The 26982-nt window shown below is 29.5% G+C and overlaps 4 protein-coding genes across 4 annotated transcripts in view; 2 read left to right on the forward strand and 2 right to left on the reverse strand.

Annotated features, from left to right (window-relative positions):
* LOC125857134 (WD40 repeat-containing protein HOS15-like) overlaps positions 1 to 26982 on the forward strand; it is a 281455-nt gene that overhangs the window by 81766 nt on the left and 172707 nt on the right. The gene's annotated exons all lie outside the window — the stretch shown is intronic.
* Positions 12030 to 13579, forward strand: LOC125857150 (probable isoaspartyl peptidase/L-asparaginase 2). Its single transcript, XM_049536831.1, has 4 exons — positions 12030 to 12265; positions 12416 to 12649; positions 12744 to 12830; positions 12918 to 13579. The coding sequence occupies exons 1-4, from the start codon at positions 12104 to 12106 to the stop codon at positions 13410 to 13412; spliced, it is 978 nt and encodes a 325-aa protein (XP_049392788.1). The 5' UTR covers positions 12030 to 12103; the 3' UTR covers positions 13413 to 13579.
* On the reverse strand, positions 19991 to 21310 carry LOC125857153 (probable carbohydrate esterase At4g34215). The gene is made up of 2 exons (XM_049536834.1): positions 20622 to 21310; positions 19991 to 20254 (listed from the first exon to the last, which is right to left on the reverse strand). Exons 1-2 carry the CDS (start codon positions 21279 to 21281, stop codon positions 19991 to 19993), a joined length of 924 nt encoding a protein of 307 aa, XP_049392791.1. The 5' UTR covers positions 21282 to 21310.
* Positions 24986 to 26527, reverse strand: LOC125857154 (probable carbohydrate esterase At4g34215). The gene is made up of 2 exons (XM_049536836.1): positions 25868 to 26527; positions 24986 to 25240 (listed from the first exon to the last, which is right to left on the reverse strand). Exons 1-2 carry the CDS (start codon positions 26525 to 26527, stop codon positions 24986 to 24988), a joined length of 915 nt encoding a protein of 304 aa, XP_049392793.1.

Consider the following 26982-nt stretch of genomic DNA (forward strand, 5'->3'; position numbering starts at 1 on the left):
TAGCCCAAACCAAGAAACCAAAAACTCATGTGAAATGTAATGTAAGACGTAAATTTTTATTTTATTAATGTTTTTTTAAATTTTATTTTACATGTTATGTATTATCTGTTTTAGATTACTAATAAATGCTATAACGTAACATAATTTTTTTTATTACCTTATAAATAATTTGATTGTATAATTAATTTTATATCGTCAATACATAAAATATAAACTAATCTATATTCAAATAGAAATAATAAAAAAAACATTTACTATTATTTGACCATATTACTATTGTTCCATTCGATATCTTTGATTTGAATACTAAACTACATTGAAGTTAGACATATAATACTAAACTACATTGAAGTTAGACTTGTCATGTTTACATGTGATATATAGATACATATGTGTCAATACTAATGGTTAGGGTGCGATGTATATGATTTTCCGACCTTAATCAAGAATTAGAGATTCAAACCTATAAATAGAAAACTCTTAAAATGAAGCGTTTTTCTTTTAATAGATTCTACCCTATATAAAACCTGATTAGTTGGACTCTACAGCGGATAATAAAGGAAAAATCACCTTACATATATATTTAAGGGGAAATATTAAATGTACTTTCAAAATATTACTACTTATAACATTTTAATTTCAAGTTATAGCAGATCATATTTTATTAATCAATTAAACTCCACTTTATTAAATAATTAGTCTAATATAATTATATTTTAATTAATAGGTGATATAAATACAATTAATAAGAGATAATCAATGAATATCTATTACCCTTTTTTAGGGATTATGTTACCTTTCACACATAATATTACATTGATATTAGGTTTTTTTTTTAACTGTCACAAATCATCTCCATCACCACGTTTCTCTCTTTCTCACACTCCAAAACAGCACCCCACCATCCCCACGTTCAAAGGTAAAAAAATCTCTCTCACGTCTTCATTTTTCTTCTTAGAAATAGTAAATCATTTCTCTCATCATAATCAGTTTTCTTCGTTGTACACTCAAAAGAAAGGTCAAATCTTTTTCACAATACTAAGAATCAAGATTTTAGGCTTTTCAAAAAAAGATGAGCATACACTTAAAAAGAGCTCAGATGCGTAGAAGCGAGTTCTAATGTTGAAATTGAGGCTCCATCTTTTAACATCTTGACTCAAACGTCTTCGACCAACAAAAATGCAAATCCGGCGAACAAGAGTGTTACCCCTCACAAGAAGAAACAAATCGCAGTAAAGGAGAAGAAAAAAGAAGCAAAGAAAATTGCAACTCCTTAAAATCGAAAGGGGCAAAAGAGAAAAAAGGAAAATGATAGACCACACATAGAAAAAGAACATGCTCTGGATACTACCTATTATCCTGCACCAACACCAAAGAGATCAATTGTTATACAAATGATCGACTTAGACTTTCATTCCATGTTTATATTTTAGGATGTCGTTTATTTATTTATTTTCAGTTTTTTGACAACAATATATACTATGCATAAATGCATAGTATTAAACAAAATTTATTAATTTCGTTCATGATTTTTGAAAATCAAAAGTATGTTTTATATTGAGTATAAAAACATATATTGTTATACTTAATTTTTTCACATGGATACAAATTGGATACCAATTTCATATGGTGTTAGCATTAATTTTTCAACAAGTCGGATACAAATAGAAAAATGATGGACCACGCATAGCAAAAGAACATGCTCTGGATACCAAGTATATACAAATTGGCTACAACATTAACTAATTTTATGTTATCTAGTTTGGTTGAAATATCAATTACATTTTTTTTTCGTTTACTAGTGGGATATCTGTTGGATACCAATTGAATACAACATTAACTTGTTTTAGGTTTTTGGTTGAAATCTCAATTACATGCTCGTTTTTCAATTTTTCCAATAGGATATCACTTGGATACTAAATGTGTACCAATTGGATACAACATTAACTTATTTTAGGCTGACTAATGTAGTTGAAATCTCAATTACATGTTGGTTTTTCAATTTTCAATGGGATATCAGTTGGATACAAAATGTATACCAATTGGATACAAAGTTAACTTGTTTTAGGCTGACTAATTCATTTGAAATCTCAATTACATGTTTTATTTTTCAATTTTTTCAATGAGATTAGTTCGATACCAAATGTACACCGATTGGGTACAAATTAACTAGTTTTAGGCTGATTAATTTAGTTGAAATCTCAATTACATATTTTTTATTCAATTTTTTCAATTGGATATCAGTTAGATACCAAATGTATACCAATTGGGTATAACATTAACTAGTTTTAGGTTGTCTAATTCGGTTGAAATCTGAGTTACTTGCCTTTTTTCAAATTTTCCAATGGGATACCAGTTCAATACCAAAATTGAATGCAACATTAACTAGTTTTCGGTTAGCTATTTCAGTTGAAATCTCAATTACATGTTGTTTTTTCAATTTTACCACTGGGACATCAATTGGATGCCAAATGCATACCAATTTCATACTAAGATTTGACTTAATTTTTTCAATTGATATCAATTGCATACTAACATTACATAGTTTTTGACTATACATTTGAAAAACACTTAATACACAAATGATTAACTAGTACAAATAATAAATGTTCTGAAATTATAATTCATTGACTTAAAAGACTAAATAAATCAAAACATAAGTTTGTCACAGTAAAACAACCAAAACAAAGTAAAAATAAATTATGTCTTTTTTTAGCAGGGTAATTTGAACATGTCTTCTTGTTGTGTCCCTCCCTACGACATGTACTGCACATAACCTTAGACCTCTTGAATTTCACATCAGCAAACCCTTTCCAACGTTCAAGTTGTGGTATCCCTACAATTCTTTTTGAACCAGACGACAATAATTTATGCTCCGACACTTTTGAATTGCATATTTTTCTGTTCCATCATAAAGTAGTGTGTTAGTATTACAAGATACAAAAGTACAAATAAATTTTATACATATGCTATATCAGTATACAAATTTCATACCATTTTTATGCATATTTTTTATATTTATTTCATGTCAAAAGTAAACACTGATTCATACCAGATTCATGCCAAAAAGAATACAAAATCATACAATTTATAACTGGTAATTGTCTTTTATTAAGTATACCAATTTCATCCCATTATTATGCACAATTCCATACCAATATGATGCCAAAAATGAAAATTGAATCATACCAGATTCGTGCCATAAAAATTTATAATAAAAATTATAAATTTTTATACAAACTTGATCTTACTATTATACGAATTTCATACAAGATTTACGTCAATTTTTCTACCAGAGTCATAAAAAAATCAATAATGGTTCATACAAAGAATGAAGAAATTTAATTATAGACATTTTAAATCAGTATTCATTCACAAATTAATTAGTAAAAACATTATACAAAATTCATATTTAATCAGTATTCATTCGCAAAATTCATTACATTTTCGAGTAGCCTTTTCTCATATCAAATTTTTACGTTTTATTAATATATAATTAGAAAATATTCATTCACAAATTATCGCATTGTCACTTAATAGAAAAAAATTACACAGTATTATTTATATAGCCAATACAAAAATAAATTCTAAATAAACACTAACCTGAAGGATTTCATCGACCACCATACTTTATTAGTATTGATAAGATACCTTCCATGACAATACGAACTAGATTATTTTTCCTAATAGAACAAAATGAAGACGAATCAGAGAGAATATTAAGAGAAAGAGAAAGTTACAAATACTATAAAAAAAAATTGTTTGAAAGACAATTAACAAGTGAGAGAAAATGTCAATAACTATCTTGAGCTAAACAAGGAAAACAAATATTTTTTTGTTATATCTTTCCTAGTTTTATGCCTCCTATTAATTATCATTAAGATTTTCAAATTTTCTGTTAATTACATTTCCGTTTTTAATGTTTTTTATTTTAAAACAAATTTGTATTTCACATTTTTTTCAATCCTTTTTTAATTTATGTAATATGTTATAACCCGTAATTGTTTATTGTTAAAATTTGAAAGATAAAAAATAATGTCATAACTTATAATTATTAGTCCTATAAATATTATATATAAATTTTTCACGATAATAAACACGTTAGGAAATATAAAATAAAAATCATCTAGCTACTTCTAAACACGATTTTTTTTACCGGATATCATTTATCTGTGAGCAGTTTGTACCAAATTTATGATACATACAGTAATCCTAACAAATGTTCATTATTTGTGAGGATTTTATGGCAGTCTCATCCAATAGATAGTATTTGTGACCTGCTACGACATTATTGCCATGAATTGTGCAAATATAATCCTTATGTGCGAGTCTGATTCAAGTATGTAGAATTTTTTTTTTATAATGAATGATAGTAAGATTCATTCATAGAATCTTTGCCTTGTTTTACCTGATTTAAGGTGTAGTTATTTTATCTAAAAATTTCAATTGTTAAAGAAACACGTATTTTTATTGAGTCCAGAGTTAAAAGGGCAAAAAAAATTGTCAAAAATTCCAAAAGGGCACATCAAAATTTTTTAAAATCAAAAGGGCAAAATCGCTCCTGACGAAGCGATTTCCCTCAGACACAATGACGAAAAATCGCTGCCCTAGCAGCGATTTTATCTAAAAACTTTTTTTCTTTTTTTTTTTAATTAAAAATCACTGCCCTAGCAGCGATTTTGTAATTTTTTTTTTAATTAAAAATCGCTGTGATTTTGTAATTTTTTATTTTTTTCATTAAAAATCTATGTCGTGGCAGTGATTTTAAGTCAGAATTTTTTTTTCCTTACACATCACTGTAGGGGTAGTGTTTTTCATGCCTATTGTTAATTATTAATAATATAAAAATGATAAACAAGACGGACAGTATACTCAATAAAAATGTTGAAGCATGAGGAAAATTGAATTATATATCATAAATAATAATAAAAGAATATTAAATTTTAAAAAAAAAACTTGAAGATTTTTTTTTTCTTTTTACAAAATCGCTGACAGCGAATTTTAATAATAAAAAAAAGAAAAAAAGTTTTTAGACAAAATCGCTGCTAGGGCAGCGATTTTTCGTCATTGTGTCAGAGGAAAATCGCTTCGTCAAGAACGATTTTGCCCTTTTGGTTTTAAAAAAATTGATGTGCCCTTTTGGAATTTTTGACAATTTTTTTTTGCCCTTTTAACTCCGGACTCTACTTTTATTTACTTAATTATATTTTCAACAAAATCGAGGGACAAAATTTACTAAGGGGATAAAAAAGTGCAAGTAATCCTGTAACTACTAACTACTGCTATCAATGGTAGAGCCAAGAATTTCATGAAGAGGGTCAAAAAATTTAACAATAAAAGCTTTTTTCATAAAGGGGAAATTTGAAAAAATTGTTATTTCACGAAGAGGGTCCAAAAATTAAACAACGAAAGCTTTTGTGAGATTTGAACATTCGAGCACTGACTCATTAAAGATGTCTAAACACACCTTCAAGGCATCTTAAACCATTAGGCTATAACAATCTATTATGTCAAGGTTATCCAAAATATGTTATTTAATCACTTCATATATTATTTTAGTTGTATGTGTGGTATTTTTTTTTTACGAAGAGTGTCCAATTGGACACCCTGGCATACATGTGCCTACGCTGCCTAATAAGACATGCCCATTATATTGCTTCTTGTCCACAGCAAAGGGCCAAAGGTTGAAAATGGATGAATAATAATAGTGCGTTAGAAGTTAGAACTATCAATATTTGTCCCTTCAGAAATTACAAGGCTCTTTATTAAAAGAACAAATTAAATTCTTTTTGAAATTAGAAGACTAATTAAGTAATTATCATCATGTTACAGCACACCACTTTCCATATTTTTCACGATTCTTTTTCCTGCAACGTGAACAACTACTGTTGGTGTAAATATTGAACAAAAAAAGTTTATGCTTCTTTCACTAATCACGATCTATCTTTTTTTCATTTTAGAATTAAAAAATAGAAATCTATTGGCTTAAATTTTGGTGAGTAAATATCTCAAAAGATCACTTAAGTATGTGAAATTATTTGAAAAAGTCACTCAACTTAATTTCGTATCAATAGAGTCACCCAATTTATGAATTATTTTTTTATAAATCAAAAAGAGTGCGATGATATCCAATCGGGCCCAAAAATCACATGTTAACAACTAAAATTACTCCAAGCGACTCTTATCCCAAAAATATATGAACGCCAGCTATTGAAAAATAATCATGTGGTTTAAAATTCATCCTACAATTGTTGTAAGATAAAAACATATCTTCTTTCCAGATTCTATTTTGTTACTCCCTCCGTCCCATTTTATGTGGCACCATTTTCTTTTTGATCAGTCCCAAAAAAAATGTCATATTTCCTTATATGGTAAATATTTAAAGATACAATTCCTCTTTTACCCTTGTCGATCCCACTTAATCTTAAAGATAGTACTCCAATACATTTATGAAGAGAGCGAAAAAGTGAGTCTACTTTTTATTATGACTATTTTTTGAAGAGGCAATTTGATAAACATTTCAAAGTCTTCATTTATTTCTTAATCTTCATATCCGATCAAATATTGCCACATAAAAATAGGACGGAGGGAGTATTATTATTGTTTGAAAACGAAATATGTTTGGCCCATAAATTGACGTTCCAGAGCTGAAGGAGATGCGGAATCTCATGTTAGTAAAGTGAAACATATGTCACTTTCATTAGTCAAGTGGATCTTAAAGATTCCAAATATGTCGGCGGAACATACCCTTCATATTTTATGTAATGATAAATTAGTGACCTGTAAAAACTGCAATTGACAGTTTGGTCCCTTTACTTTTTTGTCCATTTGTTAAGCAACGTTTTTCCCTTGAAATTGAAAGATCCCGGTAAAGTTGAAAAAATTAAATAAATTTTTAAAAGAAATAAATTTTTCTTTATATAAAATTAATAAATATTTTGATATATTACTATACCTTTTTAAAATCGAACGAACAAATTAAAATAGGAGGGAGAGAATCTACTTTGCACTAATGCAAATATGCGTCATCTTCCACCTTTAGGGCCCTTTGTGTCTTTTCTGCTCTAATAGATTTCTTTGGGGTCAGTAATCTATTGGTTAAACTAAATCAATTTGTCTTCTATCAAGTTAAGGAAATGACATTATTAAGGACTAGATGATGCATTAGGGATATATATATACATCGTATCGCAAGAAAAATAAGTGATGTCATTTAAAATTCAACTTGTGAATGTCCATTTCGAAAAAAACGTCATATAAATATGTCCATGCAATATATAACCACTTGAACAATTTTCTTCAATGTCATCATGAAATAGCCACTTGAACAATTTTCTTCAATACGTCCATCATTACTAATCACATCAAATAGATATTTTGATTTTCCTTCAATTATAATAAAACTCCTTTTCTACGTACTTTCGATTTGAATTTTATCAATCATAGTTTTTTTGACGAATTGAAAAGGAAAGCCATGTTCATGAAGCACAAGTGCACAGCATGACTATTACTATTCATAGCAACCAAAAGCTTATGAAACAAAAATAATAATTTGAAAAAAAACTTCTAGTTGAACTTGATGTTAACATTGGTTAACTCATTCATTTTAGTAATTGCTAGTACTATTATGAATTATACGAAATTTGCTAAGGCTCTTAACTATAATCAAGATTAATTTCAATTTTCTGTTACTACTTTCGCACTACTAAATAAAGAAACATTAGATTCAAAGCCCCACATAGATTTTCCCGAAACATCCATGGATATGTAACAATTAATTTTTGTAATGATAAATTTTTTGGAAGGATAACGATCAAATGAACTTTAATTACTTGGTGCGTGACTTTATGCATTCAAAAATTATATTATGACTTTGATATGGATGAACAATTTTACGTAAGATTGGGATTATTGATGTGTTGCTGACGTGCCATTTATCTCAATTTTAATTGGATATTATTTGTATCTGAAATATATTACGAAAGACTAATTCCAAGCTATCTAATTAATTGCCTTCTGATTTGCAGCTTAGTCATCAAGCCAACCAACTTCAGCCAATTATCGTCCTTATCAAGTGCTATATCGAATTTGACTAATAATTATTTATTTATTTTTTTAAGAAAAAAACAAGTCGTCTATTAATTATATTAGTAGAGTGTTAAATGATTAAATACTTGGTAATCTTAACAGATGATTAATAAATGTTTTAAGCGATTTCTCTAATGAAATATTATTAAATAAATAAGTATTAATAGATCTTTGGATTCCAGCTTTTACACGAGGCGCCGGCGCGCCGCCCTCTTTTTCTTATTTTATTTTCCTGGCTGCAAATATCAACTTTAAGAGAAAAAATTCATACTTTGAATTTGCAAAAGTAATCAAATTTAATATGTCCAATATTGACCAAAAATGACCACCTTCACTGGTGGCATTTTATTGTTTTAAAATCATTCAAGGGAGGCCAATTTGTTGTAAGAAAAGAATTAAAGAAGAAGTAAAGGGGTTGGTAAAGTTACACTCAATTGGTTTTACTACCTTCTCATTTTGAACATTATACTTCTTTCGAACCATTTTACCTGTCACATTTTTAATTCACATGCCTCTTAAGAAATTATATATTATGACTATCATATCTTTATTTATTAGCTTTAGTTGTTTAAAAATGTTAATATTTCTTCAGTAAATATTCTGTCTTGATCTCTCTTTAATTATGTGTACATGTTTTTTTCACTTAAGATTTTTTATATTAATCAATCAATATTTATTACTTTAAAAATAATTATTACTAAAGACAAAATAGAAAGAATATACTCAATTGTATTTTGATTTTTTTTTTAAATGACAAATATTTAGCAGTCCACAGAGAGTAGTTTGATATTTTGTATTTTATCTTACACTGTACTTTGACAGTATATAAAATACATTGTATTTTCATATCTCGAGACTCAAAAAATTAAAATACTATTTATAGCCAATCAATCCTAGGAATCAAAACTGCAAAGTGCAAGCTGTTGATAACTTTATTTAACAATATCTTAATTAGAGAATCTGATGGGGTATCAAAATGAATACAACTAGATACTCTCATTTAATAAAGTAGATTCCTCTTTAGTCCATTTTTTTTTTATAAAAAAAAAGAGTATTTCTGTCCTACAACAATTTTTTAAGTAGATATTTTGTTAATTAATTTCTATAATAGTTGTACATTACCATATAATATTTCTTGATATTCGTTTCATTTAGTTGCTGAATACAATGTACACAAAACTATTGCAAATAGAAACGTATTTTAAGTATATTTACATGTAAAGAAAAAGGAAAAAAACATAAATAGTATTGCAACGTGTACTTGAGTCACATCCTACCCCTAACATCACTCCCCCACCCAACAATTTGAGGAAAAAATATTACTTAGATGCAATGACGGAGTCAGAATTGAAGGAGGTTCAAAATATGAAGAAATAGACACATGAACAATGGCGGAGTCACCATACAATTAGGGGATTCATCTTTAGCGGAAAATTATATGATTTATACATAATTAAAATAATTTTTTAGGTATATATAGTAGATATCGAACCTCCTTCGACTACTTCGTGTATCTATTTTTTCAGATTTAGAACCCCCGTCACTGCACACGAAGTAGTTGAAGGGGGTTCGATATCTACTACATATAATAAAAATTATTTTAACCATGTATAATAATATAATTTTCCCCCGAAGAGGGTTCGGATACCCCCTTAGTACAAGATGACTCTGCCCCTGCTTAGATGTACATTGATTATTACACTTTGTTTGGATGTTTATTACGTATTGTTTCATATGTAACATAGTGGATCATGTTGTATTATATCATACTGTATTGTGTTAGTGAATATAATGTTTGGATAGATTGTATCGTTTTTTGTCGTTATATAATGTCAGACATCCATAATTTGAATGATAAACCTACAAGAAAAGTAGGATACATGGTAGAACTACTATGAAAAGGTGAGAAGAAATATCATTATTAAATAATGGGCAAAGGGTCAAAAATACCCCTCAACTTTGGTTTATTGTTTGACTTTACCCTCGCCTTTAAAATGAAGTTAATTTTACCCCTCATGTTACTAATTTCACCAAATTTACCCCTCATTAGATGGAATCCTTAAAATTGACCCAAATTTTTTTTAAAAAAACCTATTCCCTATTTTAACCCAATGATCCGACCCCATTTAGAATAACCCGGTTAACCCTATTTTACCCATTCTCCCAAATTTCCTTTACCCATTTACCCATTATCCAATTTTAATCCGACCCGACCCACCTAATAATATAACCCATTTTTGTTTATCTTCATATCCGTTCATCTTCATCTTTAAAATTAATTAAAAAAAAAAAGATGTAGTCTACAGGCTGATAGAAATGCAGACATTGATGGAGTTCATACTTTACAAAGTGCTACTATAGTACATATTATTACTGAAGTTTTTACATATTTGAAAACTTGGGTAATTTAAGTAAAAATTGGTTAATTTGAGTCAATTTGGGGCTTTTCATCAAATGAGGGGTATATATGGTGAGATTAGTAACGGTAGGTGTAAATTTAACTTTATTTTAGCGGCAAGAGTAAAGTCAAACGATAAAACAAAATTGAGGGGCATTTTTGACCCTTTTCCCTTAAATAATAAATGAAGACAAAATGAGAAGAAAATATTAAAGTAGCGACATAGACATAAAATAGATTTTTTTGTCATTACCTAACGAACAATAAATTTAATAATACTATACAATAGAAATTAAGTAACAATAAAAAAAATAGTTTAACTAATAATGCAATACAATATGATAGAACGAGTAACAACCATCCAAACAAGGTGTTAGTTTATTGAACATGCTGCAAGGTTACTTGAAATTTTATTTAAACATAATAACGAGTTATAAACAATTAAATTTTTTACAAAAGAATCGAAACGAATCAGTGATATTCACAGTTTATGTGTATATAATATTAAATTACGACGAGTTTAAATAACATGAAATGAACAACTAAAATTATAGACTTAAGTAACACAAACTCCTAGAGTCCTAGTATATTGGTAATGTCATTTAAGTAAATTACAATTAAAATAAAAATAAAAATACCTTTCCAAGTTTACCTTTTTATATGTCACGTGAGATTACCTCCAAGTAAATAGGAAATGCACGTGACAAAAGAAAAAAAAAACTAAAATCTAAATTCCAGAAAGAATCTCGTGAAATAAAATACACGTGCACACGTCAGCGAGATTAGTGGTGACTGGTGAGTTGTCGATACTGAAAATTAATTTCTCAAAATTTTGTTTGAGAGTAACAGCACAATTCCGTCAAGAGCAATTAAAATAAATAAACAAATTAAATAATACTCTCTCTATTTATTTTTACTTGTCACAGTTTGACTTGACACATTTTTCAAGAAAATAATTATTGACACTTATATTTTACTGAACTATCCCTATAAAATGATGTCTTGAAAAATAAGTATTTCATGCTGAGGGTAAAACATGAAAAAAAAGTTACTCTCTTCGTTTCAAAAAGAGTGACCTAATTTGATTTGACACGGAGTTTAAGAAAATGAAGAAGACTTTTAAATCTTGTGGTCCTAAATTAAAGTTTTGTCAAATGTACAAAATTGCCCTTTAATCTTGTTGCCTTAAACATGCCACGTGAAAAACTGAAATTAAAATGTTACCAAAAAAAGAAAGAGACCATTAATTTTGAAACAGACTAAAAAGGAAAGGGAGTCATTCTTTTTTAAATAGAGGGAGTATTATCTTTTCTTGATATGTCAAAAGTGACAATTAAAAATGAATGGAAAAGTACTTCTTTCGTTTCATTTTATGTGAGTTAGTTTGATTCGATAATTGACACGGAGTTTCAGAAAGAAAAAAAGATTTTTTAAAACTTGTAATATAAACTAAGAAAGGGTGGGGGTAACAATTAAAAAAATCCCAAATAGAACCCAACTAGGATTTGTGCGTCTGTCTATATAAAGAAGGCAAAACACAATTTTACAAGCATCAAAGCAATTAACAAAATAGAGAGAGAAAAGAGGGAGAGCAAAAAAGGAGTTTATTGTAGAAATATGGGTGGTTGGGCTATAGCGGTGCACGGTGGCGCTGGTGTGGACCCAAATCTCCCAGCTGAACGTCAGAAACAAGCTAAAGAACTCCTTACTCGTTGCCTTAACATTGGAATCTCCGCTCTTCGCTCTTCTCTACCTGCCATTGATGTCGTTGAACTCGTTGTACGTATATCTTTTATCAACTAACATTCATCGCTTTGATTCGTATAACCAAAAAAAATCGCAGATCTACATTTGTGTGAATTCCTTGAATGTTATAGTTTTTTGCATGTCGAATTTTTTCTACGATTTGGATTCTGGTTGTATATATAGGTGAGAGAACTGGAAAGTGATCCTCTATTCAATTCGGGTCGTGGATCTGCATTAACTGCAAATGGAACAGTGGAAATGGAGGCGAGCATTATGGACGGCGACGGTAGACGATGCGGCGCCGTTTCTGGTATCTCCACCGTGAAAAACCCAATCTCCCTCGCTCGCCTTATTATGGATAAATCCCCTCATTCCTATCTCGGTTTCTCCGGCGCTGAAGAATTCGCCAAACAACAGGTAAAAAAAATTTACCAGATTTATAAAAACAACATCAAATCGTCGAAATTGTTAATAACAATAATCTAATAAATGAATTAATTTTTATTATTAGGGCGTGGAGATGGTAGACAATGAATATTTCATCACCGAGGACAATGTTGGAATGCTGAAACTAGCCAAAGAGGCTAACACCATTTTGGTATGTTAAACATTTGTATAGCTATAAATAAATACGTATTGTAAATTAAATTGATTAATTGACAATTTTTCAAAATAATTTTTTCAGTTCGATTACAGAATTCCATTAACTGGATTGGATTCCTGTGCGTCATCCGTTGAAAGCCCAATTCGCATGAACGGATTACCGATAAGTGTTTACGCGCCGGAGACGGTGGGATGTGTGGTGGTAGACGGCCAAGGTAGGTGCGCCGCCGCCACATCCACGGGTGGTTTAATGAACAAAATGACCGGTCGTATCGGTGACTCACCGCTGATTGGTGCTGGGACCTACGCAGGTGAGCTTTGTGGGGTCTCATGTACAGGTGAAGGAGAAGCTATCATACGTGGAACCCTAGCACGTGACGTGGCAGCAGTTATGGAATATAAGGAATTGGGCCTTCAAGAAGCAGTGGACTTTGTGATTAAGAAGAGATTGGATAATGGGTTTGCTGGGCTTATTGCTGTGTCTAATAAAGGGGAAGTGGCTTATGGGTTTAATTGTAATGGAATGTTTAGAGGATGTGCTACTGAAGATGGATTTATGGATGTTGGTATTTGGTAATAGAGAGATAGAGTTTATTAGGATGTTATTTGCTTTAATTTTCATTTAGCGATGCTTGATAAATAATTATGTTTGGTAATTACTAGTACCATTGTTTAAGTTTAATTGTGTATTGGGCATCATCTATTGCTTCATAAAGTAATGAACTCCGACGATTTTTGGTTGTTCATCTTAATCTTTCATTAGTCTGAAAAAAAAATTGTATTAGGCATCTTGATTGTGGATGTTCAAAGTATGATTATATACTGATTAAGCAGAACTTGATTATACTGCCATATTGAGAAGGATTCGATTCCACGTATTGATATTCCTTAGGACTCTTCAACTCAATTACGTTTCTGATTCTTCCCCCCTCATTTGGCTTTCTCAAAAGGTAGGTAGGTAAGAATCCTCCTCCTGTAACATCACAGTATAATATTTTATAACGTGAAAATGACATTTGACAAATATAACAAGTGCACCAAATCATTTCCTCGTACATTTGTTGGCTATGAGTTAGGCGCCCATAATGAGGAAGAATTGCACCAAACATCTTTCCCAAAACCATCCATATTCGTCTTCAATTAAAAAGAAATTTATGTGTGATTCATGATTGTCTTCAAGTTCCACAACTTATTGGCGTTTCAAATATCCCTAAATAGAATCATCTTTGTGCACCCAAATTTATTTGTCAAAATAGGTAGGGTTAAAACTGAATTATATAACGACTCAAAACCGAACTCAATTCTACACGCAAATACTAATATTCCCAGCATTTAAAACAAACTCAACTACAAGGAGAAAAAGAGAACAAGATGGGGGCTTGCCTCCAACAGAAGTTCTGATCCGGAAGGAAGCAGAGGCGTATCCAAAGGGGTCACGGGTTCATGTGAATCCATGCTCTCCTCCCGAAATTATATTTAATAGTGGTATATTTTAAAAAAATTATTAGAATATAGATATTTAATAGTGGTATATTTTTAAAAAATTATTAGAATATAGATATGTGAACCCACACTCAGAGTATGTATCATCTAATGCGATGATGACTGAATGCACTTCTCTACGTGAGTTAGAAATTTAAATTTTATATTTATTGTGTTTTATTTTTCTTTCTAAAATTGAATAACACCTCTCTAATCTAAGTAGTTATTGGTAGCACTTTTGACATTTTAATTAATTCATAAATTAATTTTGAACCTATAATATTAAAATTTTTTAGGTTTTTTAGTAATAAGAACATAAATATCGAGCGATCAAATTTATATTTCAGATCAATCTTTTTGTAATAGTGCACTCATTATCTTAAAATCCTGGATACGCCTAAGAACTAGGACAAAAACCTTATTCATGTTGTATTACACTATAAACACAAACATATAGTTGCAACAATTCAAAAAAAAAAACAAAACAGGGGAAACATTTATCTCAATCTTTTTTGTTATGCTCGTCAGCGCCAGCACCCGTAACAGTTTCCTTAGCAGACTCAATTTTTTCAGCAAGTTTAGCAGCCAAAGAATCACCAGTTTCACGCTTCTCGTACGTTAGAGGCACATGTGTGATTTTCACATCCTCTTTTTGTGGCTCTTCTTCTTCATGTCCTGCTGATTTCTTGTAATTTGTAGTATCCACCTTATAAATCTCTTCTTTCCCCTGTAACAAACAACAACAACATCAAATTAATCAAAAACATACTAGAAATTAAAGTATGATAAAAACAGAGTTTGTGAGTGTTTTTGTAACCTTTGAAGTGTCCATGTTTTTTTTCAATGTGTAAGGTGTTTTTAATTTTAGGAATGTTGTATAATGTAAGTAAAATACAAGCTAAATTTATGATTGATGAGATCAAATTGATAAAGAAAAAGGACCGACAATGATATGAGGCTGTGACACGTTATATATGTTAATGGCTATGTACAATTGGTCGAATTACTAATATATTTTGAAAATCAGACACGTACGAATGAACCTGGCACAAATTGTGTAGTTGAGGTTAATTTATTAGGCGTTTGGAGAATTGGAGGTCCAACTTTAAATTGATTTGGAGTTAGAAATTGTATTTGGACATGTGATTAGGTTTTGCATCAATCAATAATTTTTTTTTTATAATGTCTGTTTAGTTGAGATTTTGGGCGATGATTGCGGAATAATACTGAATACTCTATATTATTGAAAAAACTACAAGATATAGCAAACATCAATATATATTTAAGATAAATAGCTAAAATTTATTTTTTTATTTTTTTTATGACAAGGGAAACTCGCAGCCGCTACTTTTTGGGTGCGCACAGGATATTTATATTATATGGATATAATTAAATATTAAATAGCAAAGTTAATCAATTACACATGAATAATCATTTCTTTCCAATTTTATATGTATATTAACAAATATTAAATGGCAGAGTAATTAGTACACGCCTAATCAATTATGTAAGGAATGTTTTACGGTGTGGTTTCCATGTTTACCCTTTTCAATGTTTTCTCTTTCCATATTCATATATCATTGACTTTTTTTTGTGATTTTTTTTCAAAAATCCTTCCGGTTCACTATCCTTTTGCATGATTGTAGGAGTAATTTTTGTGATTCATCTTGATTAAGTATATTCTAATTACATTTTTTCTTATTTTTTATGAAGATTATATTTGTATATATCTATATGTTTCATCTATTTTCATAGAGTTTCGATTAAAGATTTTTTCCATTACAATGGCGGAAATCAATTTGAGATAAAAAATATTTATGTGTTTGTGTCATTCAATTTCTACAGTTTCAATTTAGAATTAACCAAAAGGGACTCCAAAACTTTTTACTCATAAGAGGCTAACAAGAGGTATACTCTAATGACAGACCAAACAAAGCACCATATTTTGCTTCATATTTGTATTCATTGTATTTTGAATCAAAACACTATACTTGTTCTGAATTTGTATTCATCTGTATTTTGTATTCAAATATAGTTATATATATAGATGTATTTAAATACAGAGACAAATGAATTTAAATGTTTGTATTCATATATATATATATATATATATATTCATAAATGTATTCATTTGTATTTATATTCTAATGTAAGTACTAAATACATTATAAATGAAAGCAAATTAATAGTTATATAATTGTATTTCTCTATATTTGTATTCAAATATAAGTATCAAATCATATAAATTAAAGTCGATCGATAGTTATAAATTTAAATTCATTTGTATCTGCATTCAAATACAGATTTCAAATGCAATATAAATAAAGTTATTTACATGTTATATTATTGTATTCATGTGTGTTTGTATTCAAATACAAGTATAGAATACAATATAACAGAAGATTAGTTAATTGTTACTGTTGACACCCAATTTTGGACCTCCACAATATACATTAATTAATCGAGCTTCTTAAATTTCAAGCAATTTAAAATAATTAGTGTTATACAAGTTTAAGAAAAATAAAATAATTTGCAAATTATTTTAAATAGTTTCGTCACTTTCATAATTTTTAATATATAATTAGTATACTTTATAAATATTTGAAAGTCATCTCAAAAGATTTTTACATTTTTAAACTAAATATTTTATTAATTTAGTTTAGTTTGAATTATAGTAATTTTTAGTTAATTAGTTTAATTGTCTTAGATTTGAACCAATTATTTTATTTTTCTAAAATTAAGAAGCTCGTTAATTAGTTTTAATAATTCGATCTTAGTTAGATTTCGGCCGAAGTTGAAAATTAAATTCAATATGACTATACCTTATTTGCAATTTTAGCCTTTTTCTTTTACTTCTTTTTTTTTAAGCCTTTGAGAAATCAATTTGGGCCTCTTACTCACATTTCCAGCAGCCCACTCCCATTTCCTTTCAATTCACAGCCCAATCACTAACCCACCAAAACAGACCCATTCAATAATACACTATAACAATACAAAAATAACCAACAACATACAACTACAAAACCCGACCCTTGTACGCGCCCCACGCGAGAACACGCAACAGCGAGTTCACAGAAGCCATAGCGACATCTTCACGGAAGCAACGATGATAGACGGAAAGCAAAATCCCAACGTCTTCTTCCCCGGGCTGGTACAATCTTGCACAACTTTTCCGCGATTTCAGCTGCTGTTTCGTCCATAGGACTGTGAGATCGAGACACGTCGCTTGTCAAGGACAATCGATCGATCTAAGGCATCCATTTCTCCTTGCTCCTTTCGGAATAGTTTGAAGTTTCGGAAAAAGGGTGTTTCCCTAAATTTGTGAAAGATTTTTGATTTTTGAATTTTGAAATGAGCCTTGAACCGAATTTTTTTCCAGCCTTTTCCCCCTCAAATTGAATCATAGCTCCCTTATATACAATGCTTTACTATTTCTGTAAGGGGAGGGAATCTTGGAGAAAAATTTAGAGAAAATATTGTGGAAAGTTAGGAAGAAAAACAGAGGATTTTTGTGTTTTTTATCGAAAAATATAGGGAAAGATTTAGGCGCAAGTGTTTAAAATACACACTTAATACGCTTCGAAAGGAGCGGATACAATAGTTTTGGGGTTTGGGTTCGACTTCCTATCCAGATTTTTGAATCCCTGTTCGGTGTTCGAGTTTCCTATGGTGAAGGCCATCGCCGCTGCTCGTCTGTCTCGGTCTCGCTGCTCAAGAAGAGGTAAAATATGCCCGAGTTCTTCATGAACTCCTATTTCTCCCTTGCATTTTCTCATTGGTCCATGGAGGCTCAATTCTTTATTCGAGTCAACCGGCCATTGAAAGTCGACGTACAGGTCCCGGAGTCGAAAAAATGTTGGAGCAGATTATAGAATTGAAAAGATTGGGCCAAAGGCCCACTTTTAATTTCAAAATTGTGTTTTGTTATCTATTGAGCCTAAGCTCATTTAGTCGCTATTCTTATTTTTGGTAGAAGCCTAAGACAGGTGAAAAATTGGGCCCAAGGCCCAAAGAAAAAATATTTCTTTTACGTTAGTATAGGACAGGTGTAGGTGACTCAAATGAGCTGATGGCCCAAAATGAAATTGGGCCCAAGTATTGGTCCAGACGGACAGAAAAACCATACTTGAGCCCAAGTCACTTTCCCTATTCATTTTTATTATGTTTATTTACTTACTAATATTTGTCGTTAATCTTAAGGTCGAAAATATTCAAATCCCCGAAAGACACCCATGAATTAATTACTTAACTAAATTACTCATCTTTCACTTGACTTAAAAATAAATAAGTTTATGAAATACTTCACTTAGATAATATTTCATTATTTTTCTATTAAAATAGGTCTCAACGATAAAGTAGTTCACTTTTCCAATTCAAGATAAGTTAAAATATTTTAGCCAAATAATTAATTGCCGGATAACCACATATTAGCGGGCATTTCGGGTGCTTTCAAACCCTTCCCGAAATGCTAAGAAGAACCCCCGAACCCCCCTCAAGTATTTTCAATTGATTCCCTGTTTTAATCTATTGAAAATCAGTATTCTTGATTTTTTCTTAAAAATTAAGTGGCGACTCTTAAAACTAGTCCAAAATATATTTTCCAAATAAAACAGTTACATAATTGTATTCATATGTATTTGTATCTGTATACTATTTTCATCTACATGTCCTTTATATGTATAATAATAATATTGAGATATAGTTTTTCAACATACGAGTATTCTCGTTTTTCATTTTTTTTTTTACAAATTTTTTCGTCTTCGATTTTAATTTTTTGAATTTTCAAAATAAACAATGTTAGACTGTCACTTTAGAGTACATATTCAAATTGGCAGATTTTTAGGAGTGATTTTAGTTGTTTTAACATATCTAAAATTATCTTATTTAGTGCATTATAATTATAAATGTATCATTGTATAAATAATTTTTTTAAAAAAAATACAGCTAGATATAAACATAAACTGTAGTTATTTTTGATAAATAACATACTTATAGCTATTGAACTTCAATAACCCTATAATTATAGTCATTTTTGTAAGTTACTTAATATTATTATTGTTTGTTTAGTTGATCTTTTCATTGCCTTTATTAGAAATGCCTAACTTTGCGGTATATATATATATCGGAGATATTTTGGGGTTTACGTTATAATAAATCAGGTCCAATTCGTACCGATAAGCATATCACATAAATAGATATTGGGTCAAGTAAAAGGAATAGGGCGAGACCTTCACAAAGGAGAATATTGAGATCCAAATTGAGGGTAGTGTTGATTGTCATTAAATAGAACAGGGCATCAGTATTATAGGGTATGTGAATTATATGCAAAAGCATTTATATATGTGTTATTTCAATATCTCCATTGTTATTCAATAGTTTGAGTATTGCAATTAGGATCTTAAAGTTATAAAGAATTGTAATCGTGTTCCAGTTCTCTTATTAATATAAAGTAAGGAATTCAAATTTGTTACGGTTTATCAAAAGGAACTCTATGTAACGATAAATTCTCTTTTAGAACTAATTAAGTTAATCTACATATACAAATAGAAAAGGAAAATAAAAATAAAAACTTGGAATATAGCAAAACGTTTGGTAGATATAACATTTATGATTTATGAACGTGGTAACAGAGTTCATTTGTAAAAGAATAATACAAAGGATTGGTAAAAAGTTCTAAGAAAATATATTAGAAGGGAAAAAATTAAAGAAATTATAAGTATTCGACGATGTAAAATTGTTTAGGCTCAAAAAAGCATGAGCAAACATATGACCAAGTTGAACTTGTGCTGATGTTGTGAGATGAATGCCATCTGGACCTATTTCTAGTCCCTTAGCATCAATCTTTATTACATTTGAGATGTTGATTGCCAATTGAGCTGCTCTTACTTCTTCTATATATGGCCCTTTAAATGGCTTTTTAGGATATGGTAGGATAACCTGTCATAAAATTAAATAATTAGGTGAATACAAATATACTAATTTAACCTCATATATGAAACAATCACACAATTCAACATGATCAGAGTAGCCATAGATTCATAATTAAAATGCTAATAAACTAGTAGCTCTATCACTTGATCGACTAGCCTTTTGAGATGAACTATTCTATTTGGTCTATATAACAATCATGACTTAAAGAGACGTGTTAAAAATAAGATAGAACTTTGAAATATTTTACAAACTTAAAGCCCAAAAACATGAGTTCAATAGAATCCAAATGATCACATCAAAAACCTATAATCAAACTCATATCAACATAGTATCATTAAGGAAATGAATAAAAGAAAATTATGTTAATTATTACCTGGAAAATGGGAAGATTAGATGAATTCAAATCACTACGAAAATCATGAATAAATTTCTCAAAATTGATCTTATAATCTTTGTATCCATTCCCTCCTTTTACATCACTTTCACCATGATACCACAATAACCCCCTAATAATTCCTCCACTTTTTTCAGCAATTTTTGCTCTTTTAACCAATTCATCATAAGGATGAGTCCCAATTCTCCATTTATCCAAACTAGTTCCTCCTCTAGCACAAGGTACTAAACCAATTACACCAAAATTTGAGTCTTTTTTAAGAATTTCATTAGCAAATGCCATTCCAGGACCAAGTCCACAACTCGTTAAACAATCGATCCCATAATTTAGAGGCTCATGTGCTTCTTCCCATTTTTGAGCTACGTTTAATCGTATAATTTTATGATTTGGTTTACATTCTTGAGGCACGAATCCATTCCAAACTTTGGTAACATTTCCTCCAACAATTTTTTTAATGACTCCGCCGCGTCCTGCCATGTTGCTTTGCCCTGCTAATAGGAAGATTTGTACTTTTTTCTTGACATTACTAGTAGTGTTACATTCCTTCACTCTCTTTGGACTCATTAACCAACATAAGTTTGAGACAAGTAAAAGAAATGTTAAGATCAAAATAATTTCATCATTTTTGTGCTTCAACATATTGTTGGTGACTCTCTTTGGAGGTAAACTTGAAATAACCCAAAGAAACAGTGTTTTTGTTTTTGCTTTATATTATTGAGGAGAAAGTAGCTTTCATTTTCTATTTTTCTTTGTTTAAGAGGATTAATGTAATTATACCCAAGTTCTATGTATAATGCAATTCTTAAATTATTTTACTTTCCTTTTTTTATTTTATTTTAGTGAGTGCACTTAATCTCATCACTTCCTTCAATAATGAGTGAATGAAATGCATAGACAGAATACTTTCTTTAAAATGCCAAAGATAGAAAAAGAGATAACGAAATCTTTATAATCAGGTCCAAGGAAACATTAAGTATAATGATAGGATGGATTCATTGCATTTATTATCTTCTAGAAAGTAAAACTATTGAACATGAGGAGATTATTTTTTTTGATACGCTAAAAGATTAGATTAAATAAAGACTTTTAGAACGTTGATAAGCAATATGTATATATTTGTTTTTTTTTTAATTATTTACTTTAAACATGGTTGTGAGCCATTAATGTGGAGTTAGGCATCACCCCTAATGCCTTCCAGGAAAATCGTAGGAGTTCATGGCCGTGTTTGGTGGAGGTCAATCAAAGCACACAAGAACAACTACGCCACTACCTAACAAAAATATATAGAAAGGATTAGCCTATATTGTTTTTCTTACTTTAGTTTTGAATTAATTGATTAGTCCAAGTTAGACCAAAAAGTAAGAGTTTATTACTAAAACTAAGTGACTGAATAAACAAAAAAATTTCCCACATAGTGCTAAAAAGCATGCTCCGGTAGCGTACGATGAAATAGCACAATCTCATCACTGGTTTGACATCTTGATGGTCTTTCTCTCCTTATCAATATTCTAGAAATCTCTTTGTACTTAAGTTTTCTCTATATATCAATTTAAATCATTTTATTTTGGACGTGATGATTATGAACCCTAAGTACTAAACCTAGGTTATAAATAGGACATAATTTTAAATATCAACATCTCAATTCCTTGAGAATGATCGATTAAAAATGAGTTGCTACAATGTTTTATGCTCTTTTAGAGAGCTTCATGAAAACCTTAACTAGTATATATAGTATGTTAGATAATGTTCAATCTTTTTTGGATATGTTATTTAATTACACAAACATTTTTATTATAAAGGATAAACTACCTTATTAGACATACATCACTACTATATATACTAATATTATCTTTACTTTCAAACAATTACAGATATTACCTCTTTTAATATTTTATACCATATATTAATATATTATTTGAAGATACAATTAAATTATTAGCTACCCACATATCTTAAAACTAGGATTGATTAATTATCTGCTTAATTAACTCTTACACTTCAAATCAACCACTATCTCTTAATTCTCCCCTCCCATATTTATCACTCAATTATGTCTCCTCCTTTATGATTCAAGAATTTCATCATACAATTTCATTCCAACAATAGTTAATCTACTCTCTTCTTCTCAAGATATCATCACCATGGCCGACAAATTCTCCTGAACTCAAATATTATTTTGTATTGTTCATTTATAACTAGATCAAATCAAAGTAACTGCTACAGAGAAAACTTTAATTCAGAGTGTGTCTTGATTGTTTGTCTCCGGAAGAAATGGATCTTAGTTTTGATTATGTTATACCACAACGCAAAAAGATCAAAGGGAGTATGGTAGAGAGTTTTTGTTTGTTGGTGTTCTTCTAAGGCTTTCTTTGGTTACCGTGACATGGATTTGGTAGTTACAATATTACTTTGATATAGCCCTTGAAACATCTGTATCCAATAAGTAGTAATCTTAATTAAGATTTGAGTTGTATTTTTAGTAATGGGGTGTCTGACCATGTACATGTATCCACCATTAAATTTCGGATACATGATTTTTAACAACACGATGATATTAATGATACGACAGATACTATACAGTCGTGATCTGTTCCTCAATTCATGTGTTTCAGCTACATTTCATATTTAGATACACATAATTAAATGTATATGCTTATTATGTATTCGAGATACATGTTTTTGGATATAATGTATGAAATTTAAATACACATAATTAGATGTATATGCTTCTTCTTTTTGTATATTACATGTTTTTGAATATAACATATGCAATTGATACTTGATACATCAAATTAATACTAGATACATATAAAAGATACATGAAATTAATATTATATATATGTGTGTGTGTATATATATATATATATATATATAAAATACATAAAATCAATACTAGACACCTATAACAAATACATGAAATTAATGCTAGATACTTCTATGATACATATAAATGTACTTGCAGGACACTCATGTATCTAAGTGTTTAGTTTGTTGGATACATCATATATTGATAATAAATACATCAAATTAATGAATTTATTATTTTAAGAGTAATAATTTGAAATTAATCAAATTGCATTACCAAGATATACATGTTTTTATCTTATATTAATAATATTAATGAATTTACTATTTTAAAGAATAATAAAATGAAATTAATTTTCTATGTATTTTGAAAATCCTCAATTACTCTTCTAATTAAGGAAAGTAGTTCCAAACAATTAATTTAAATAAATAAATTTTGTATCTCAATTTTAAAATTCGGCAGATACATGTATCTCATGGATTCAGACTCACGTATCCTAAGCATAAAATATGGTACATGAAGTAATATTTGAAACTATTGGGAATCTTAATAATTAAGACCTAAACTAGTGGGATTTATATGGTTTGCCCTTTTGCCCTATTATAAATTACTAATGTAGTCTATAGTTTGAAATAATTACATATTGTCTCTCTAATTAACAATTCCGTACAAGATTTCAAGTCAAATACACCTCTCCTTCAGATTTCAAGTCGATTACATGTATCAAAAATATTAGATACATGTATCTTTGATATCAAATATATACATTTTGATATACAGATACATAGAGAGGGTGAGAGACGAGTGAGAGTGGAGAGAGGTAGGCGACTCAATTGACATATCTAATTATGGCCTTATTGACCTGAGTATCTCAGAAATCTTTTTCCTAGATCATCTTTAAAAAGTATCATTTCCTAATTACGTTTTGAAGTTATCATTCATATTCAGTTTTATCTTTCCTGCTGAATTGAGAGAAACAAAGCAATTATTTGACTTAGAAATACTTCAATAATTTTGCGCGCATGAGGAGATTATCGCAAGTCCATTTGTATAATTTTGAGTACATTTGTATAGTTTTGTGGGCAAATGCTTCCTACACTAAATTTTCTTCAAATAATTGATTATATCAAAAGTTTGAGAAATATTAATTCTTACATATAAAATTTCTCAATTGAAGAAAAGAGAAGGCGAATTTTGTTTCTTTCAACTGAAACATTTATGTTATTGGTACTTGTTATTGACGTTGTTCTCTAGATTAATATAACATCAATAAGATTCAAAATTTAAACTTAAGTACGGATATATCATTGGTAGCTTGATTTATTTCTATGACTAACCATACAATCATCTTTTAATTTTTTTTGTGATTTAAACAGGATACTATTACGAAACAATTGACAACTTATGAATGTGAATATCAATCCATTAATAAGAAATCAAAAACATTAAAACAAACACATTTTTTATTTTTCATATGAAAAATGGTATGGAAGTTCATATAAGACATAGTTATGCAAGAATAAACAGAAAAATCTAGCTAAGAGAAAATATTAAAAGGGAAAAACTTGTAGAAACTAAAAGTTGTAAAATTGTTTAGGCTAAAAAAAGCATGAGCAAACATATGACCAAGTTGAATTTGTGCTGGTGTAGTTAGATGAATGCCATCTGAACCAATTTCTAGTCCCTCAGCATCAAACTTTATCACATTTGAGATGTTAATTCCCAATTGAGCTGCTCTCACCACTTCTATATATGGTCCTTCAAATGGTTTTTTTGGGTATGGTAGGATGGCCTGTTGAAAAAAAAAAAAACGAGTTTAATATCTATATATTGACGTTAGAAGAATTATTAACACACAAACAAGTTATTCATAAAGTAATTAACTAGCTATCAAAATACAAACTACATGAATAGGAGAAAGATACACATCAAGTGTATATAACTTAAATCCTTAAGTCATATTTTTGCATTAAAGAGAAAGTCTATACTAAGGTGAACCTTCAAATGTTCGACAAACTTTAAAGGTTGAGTTAAACACAAATTATCATACAACAAATCACCACCAAGGCTAATGGTTTATAATCTAGTAATATCCAAAAAGATGAATTCAGGATTTTAAGTTTATAGGTTTCAGGATGGAATTACACAATACATTAAGAACATATTACTTGTATTATTATCAAGTGAATTTTGTTAACACAAATATAGTGTATTTGGTAAAGCTACTGAGTCTACCGAACCTACAGTCTTACACACACAACATGTGTGGGTTCAATTCTCACTTCTCACCCTTCCCCTCCTCTTTCCATGATCCCCCAATATAACAAAATAAAAAACTAAGAAAATCACAAATCATTGATCAAACATCATATAATTAACATAATATCATCAAAAAAATTAAAATAAGAAAGATGTTTACCAGCAAAATTGGGAGATTAGGAGAATTCAAATCACTACGCAAATCATTAACAAATTTCTCAAATTTGATCCTGTATGAACTTGATCCATTATTTGTTCTTATATCACCCTCACCATGATACCATAATAACCCCCTAATAATTCCTCCATCTTTTAAAGCTAACTTTGTTCTTTTAATTAAATCATCATAAGCATAAGATCCACGATTCCATCTATACAAACCAGTCCCTCCTCTAGCACAAGGTACCAAACCAATCACCCCAAAATTTGTATCCTTTTTAAGAATTTCATTAGCAAATGCCATTCCAGGACCAAGTCCACAACTCGATAAACAATCGATCCCATAATTTAGAGGCTCATGTGCTTCTTCCCATTTTTGAGCTGCGTTTAATCGTATAATTTTATGATTTGGTTTACATTCTTCAGGCACGAAACCATCCCAAATTTCAGTTACATTTCCTCCAACAACTTTTCTACTGATTCCTCCGCGCCCTGACATGTTGCTTTGCCCTGCTAATAGGAATATTTGTACATTTTTCTTGTTACTATTTGTAGTGTTACATTTTGTCACACTCTTTGGACTCATTAACCAAAATAAGTTTGAGACAAGTAAAAGAAATGTTAAGATCAAAATTATTTCATCACTTTTGTGCTTCAACATGTTGTAATGACTCTCTTTGAAGGTGAAATTGAAATAAACAAACAAATATAATACAATTGTAATTTTCTTTTAGGAGGATTTGGAATATGCACATGTTCTATGTACAATGCTATTATTGTGACATTATTTTACTTCCTTTTTTAGTTAGTGCACTTAATCTCATCATTTCCATTAGCTTTAATGAAATGCATAGCTTAAAAAATGGTGATAGCTAAATATAGAGGGAAAAATAAAAAGATCAACGAATGTCTTTTCAATCATGTAGGGGGTGAATTAAGCTTATACCAGAATGGATTCATTGCATTTATCATCTTCCGGAATTGGATAATGTGTCAGATTTATCTATCGTGTTTTTCTTTTATACTCCTCTTAAGAAAATATTAATTAGAAGGGTCTTTTGACTATTTTAACAAAAAGAAACATTTTCTTAAAAATTTTGCCGGTTATCCCTTTTT

Source organism: Solanum stenotomum, chromosome 2 (genome assembly GCF_019186545.1).
Source record: "Solanum stenotomum isolate F172 chromosome 2, ASM1918654v1, whole genome shotgun sequence".
NCBI lineage: Eukaryota > Viridiplantae > Streptophyta > Magnoliopsida > Solanales > Solanaceae > Solanum > Solanum stenotomum.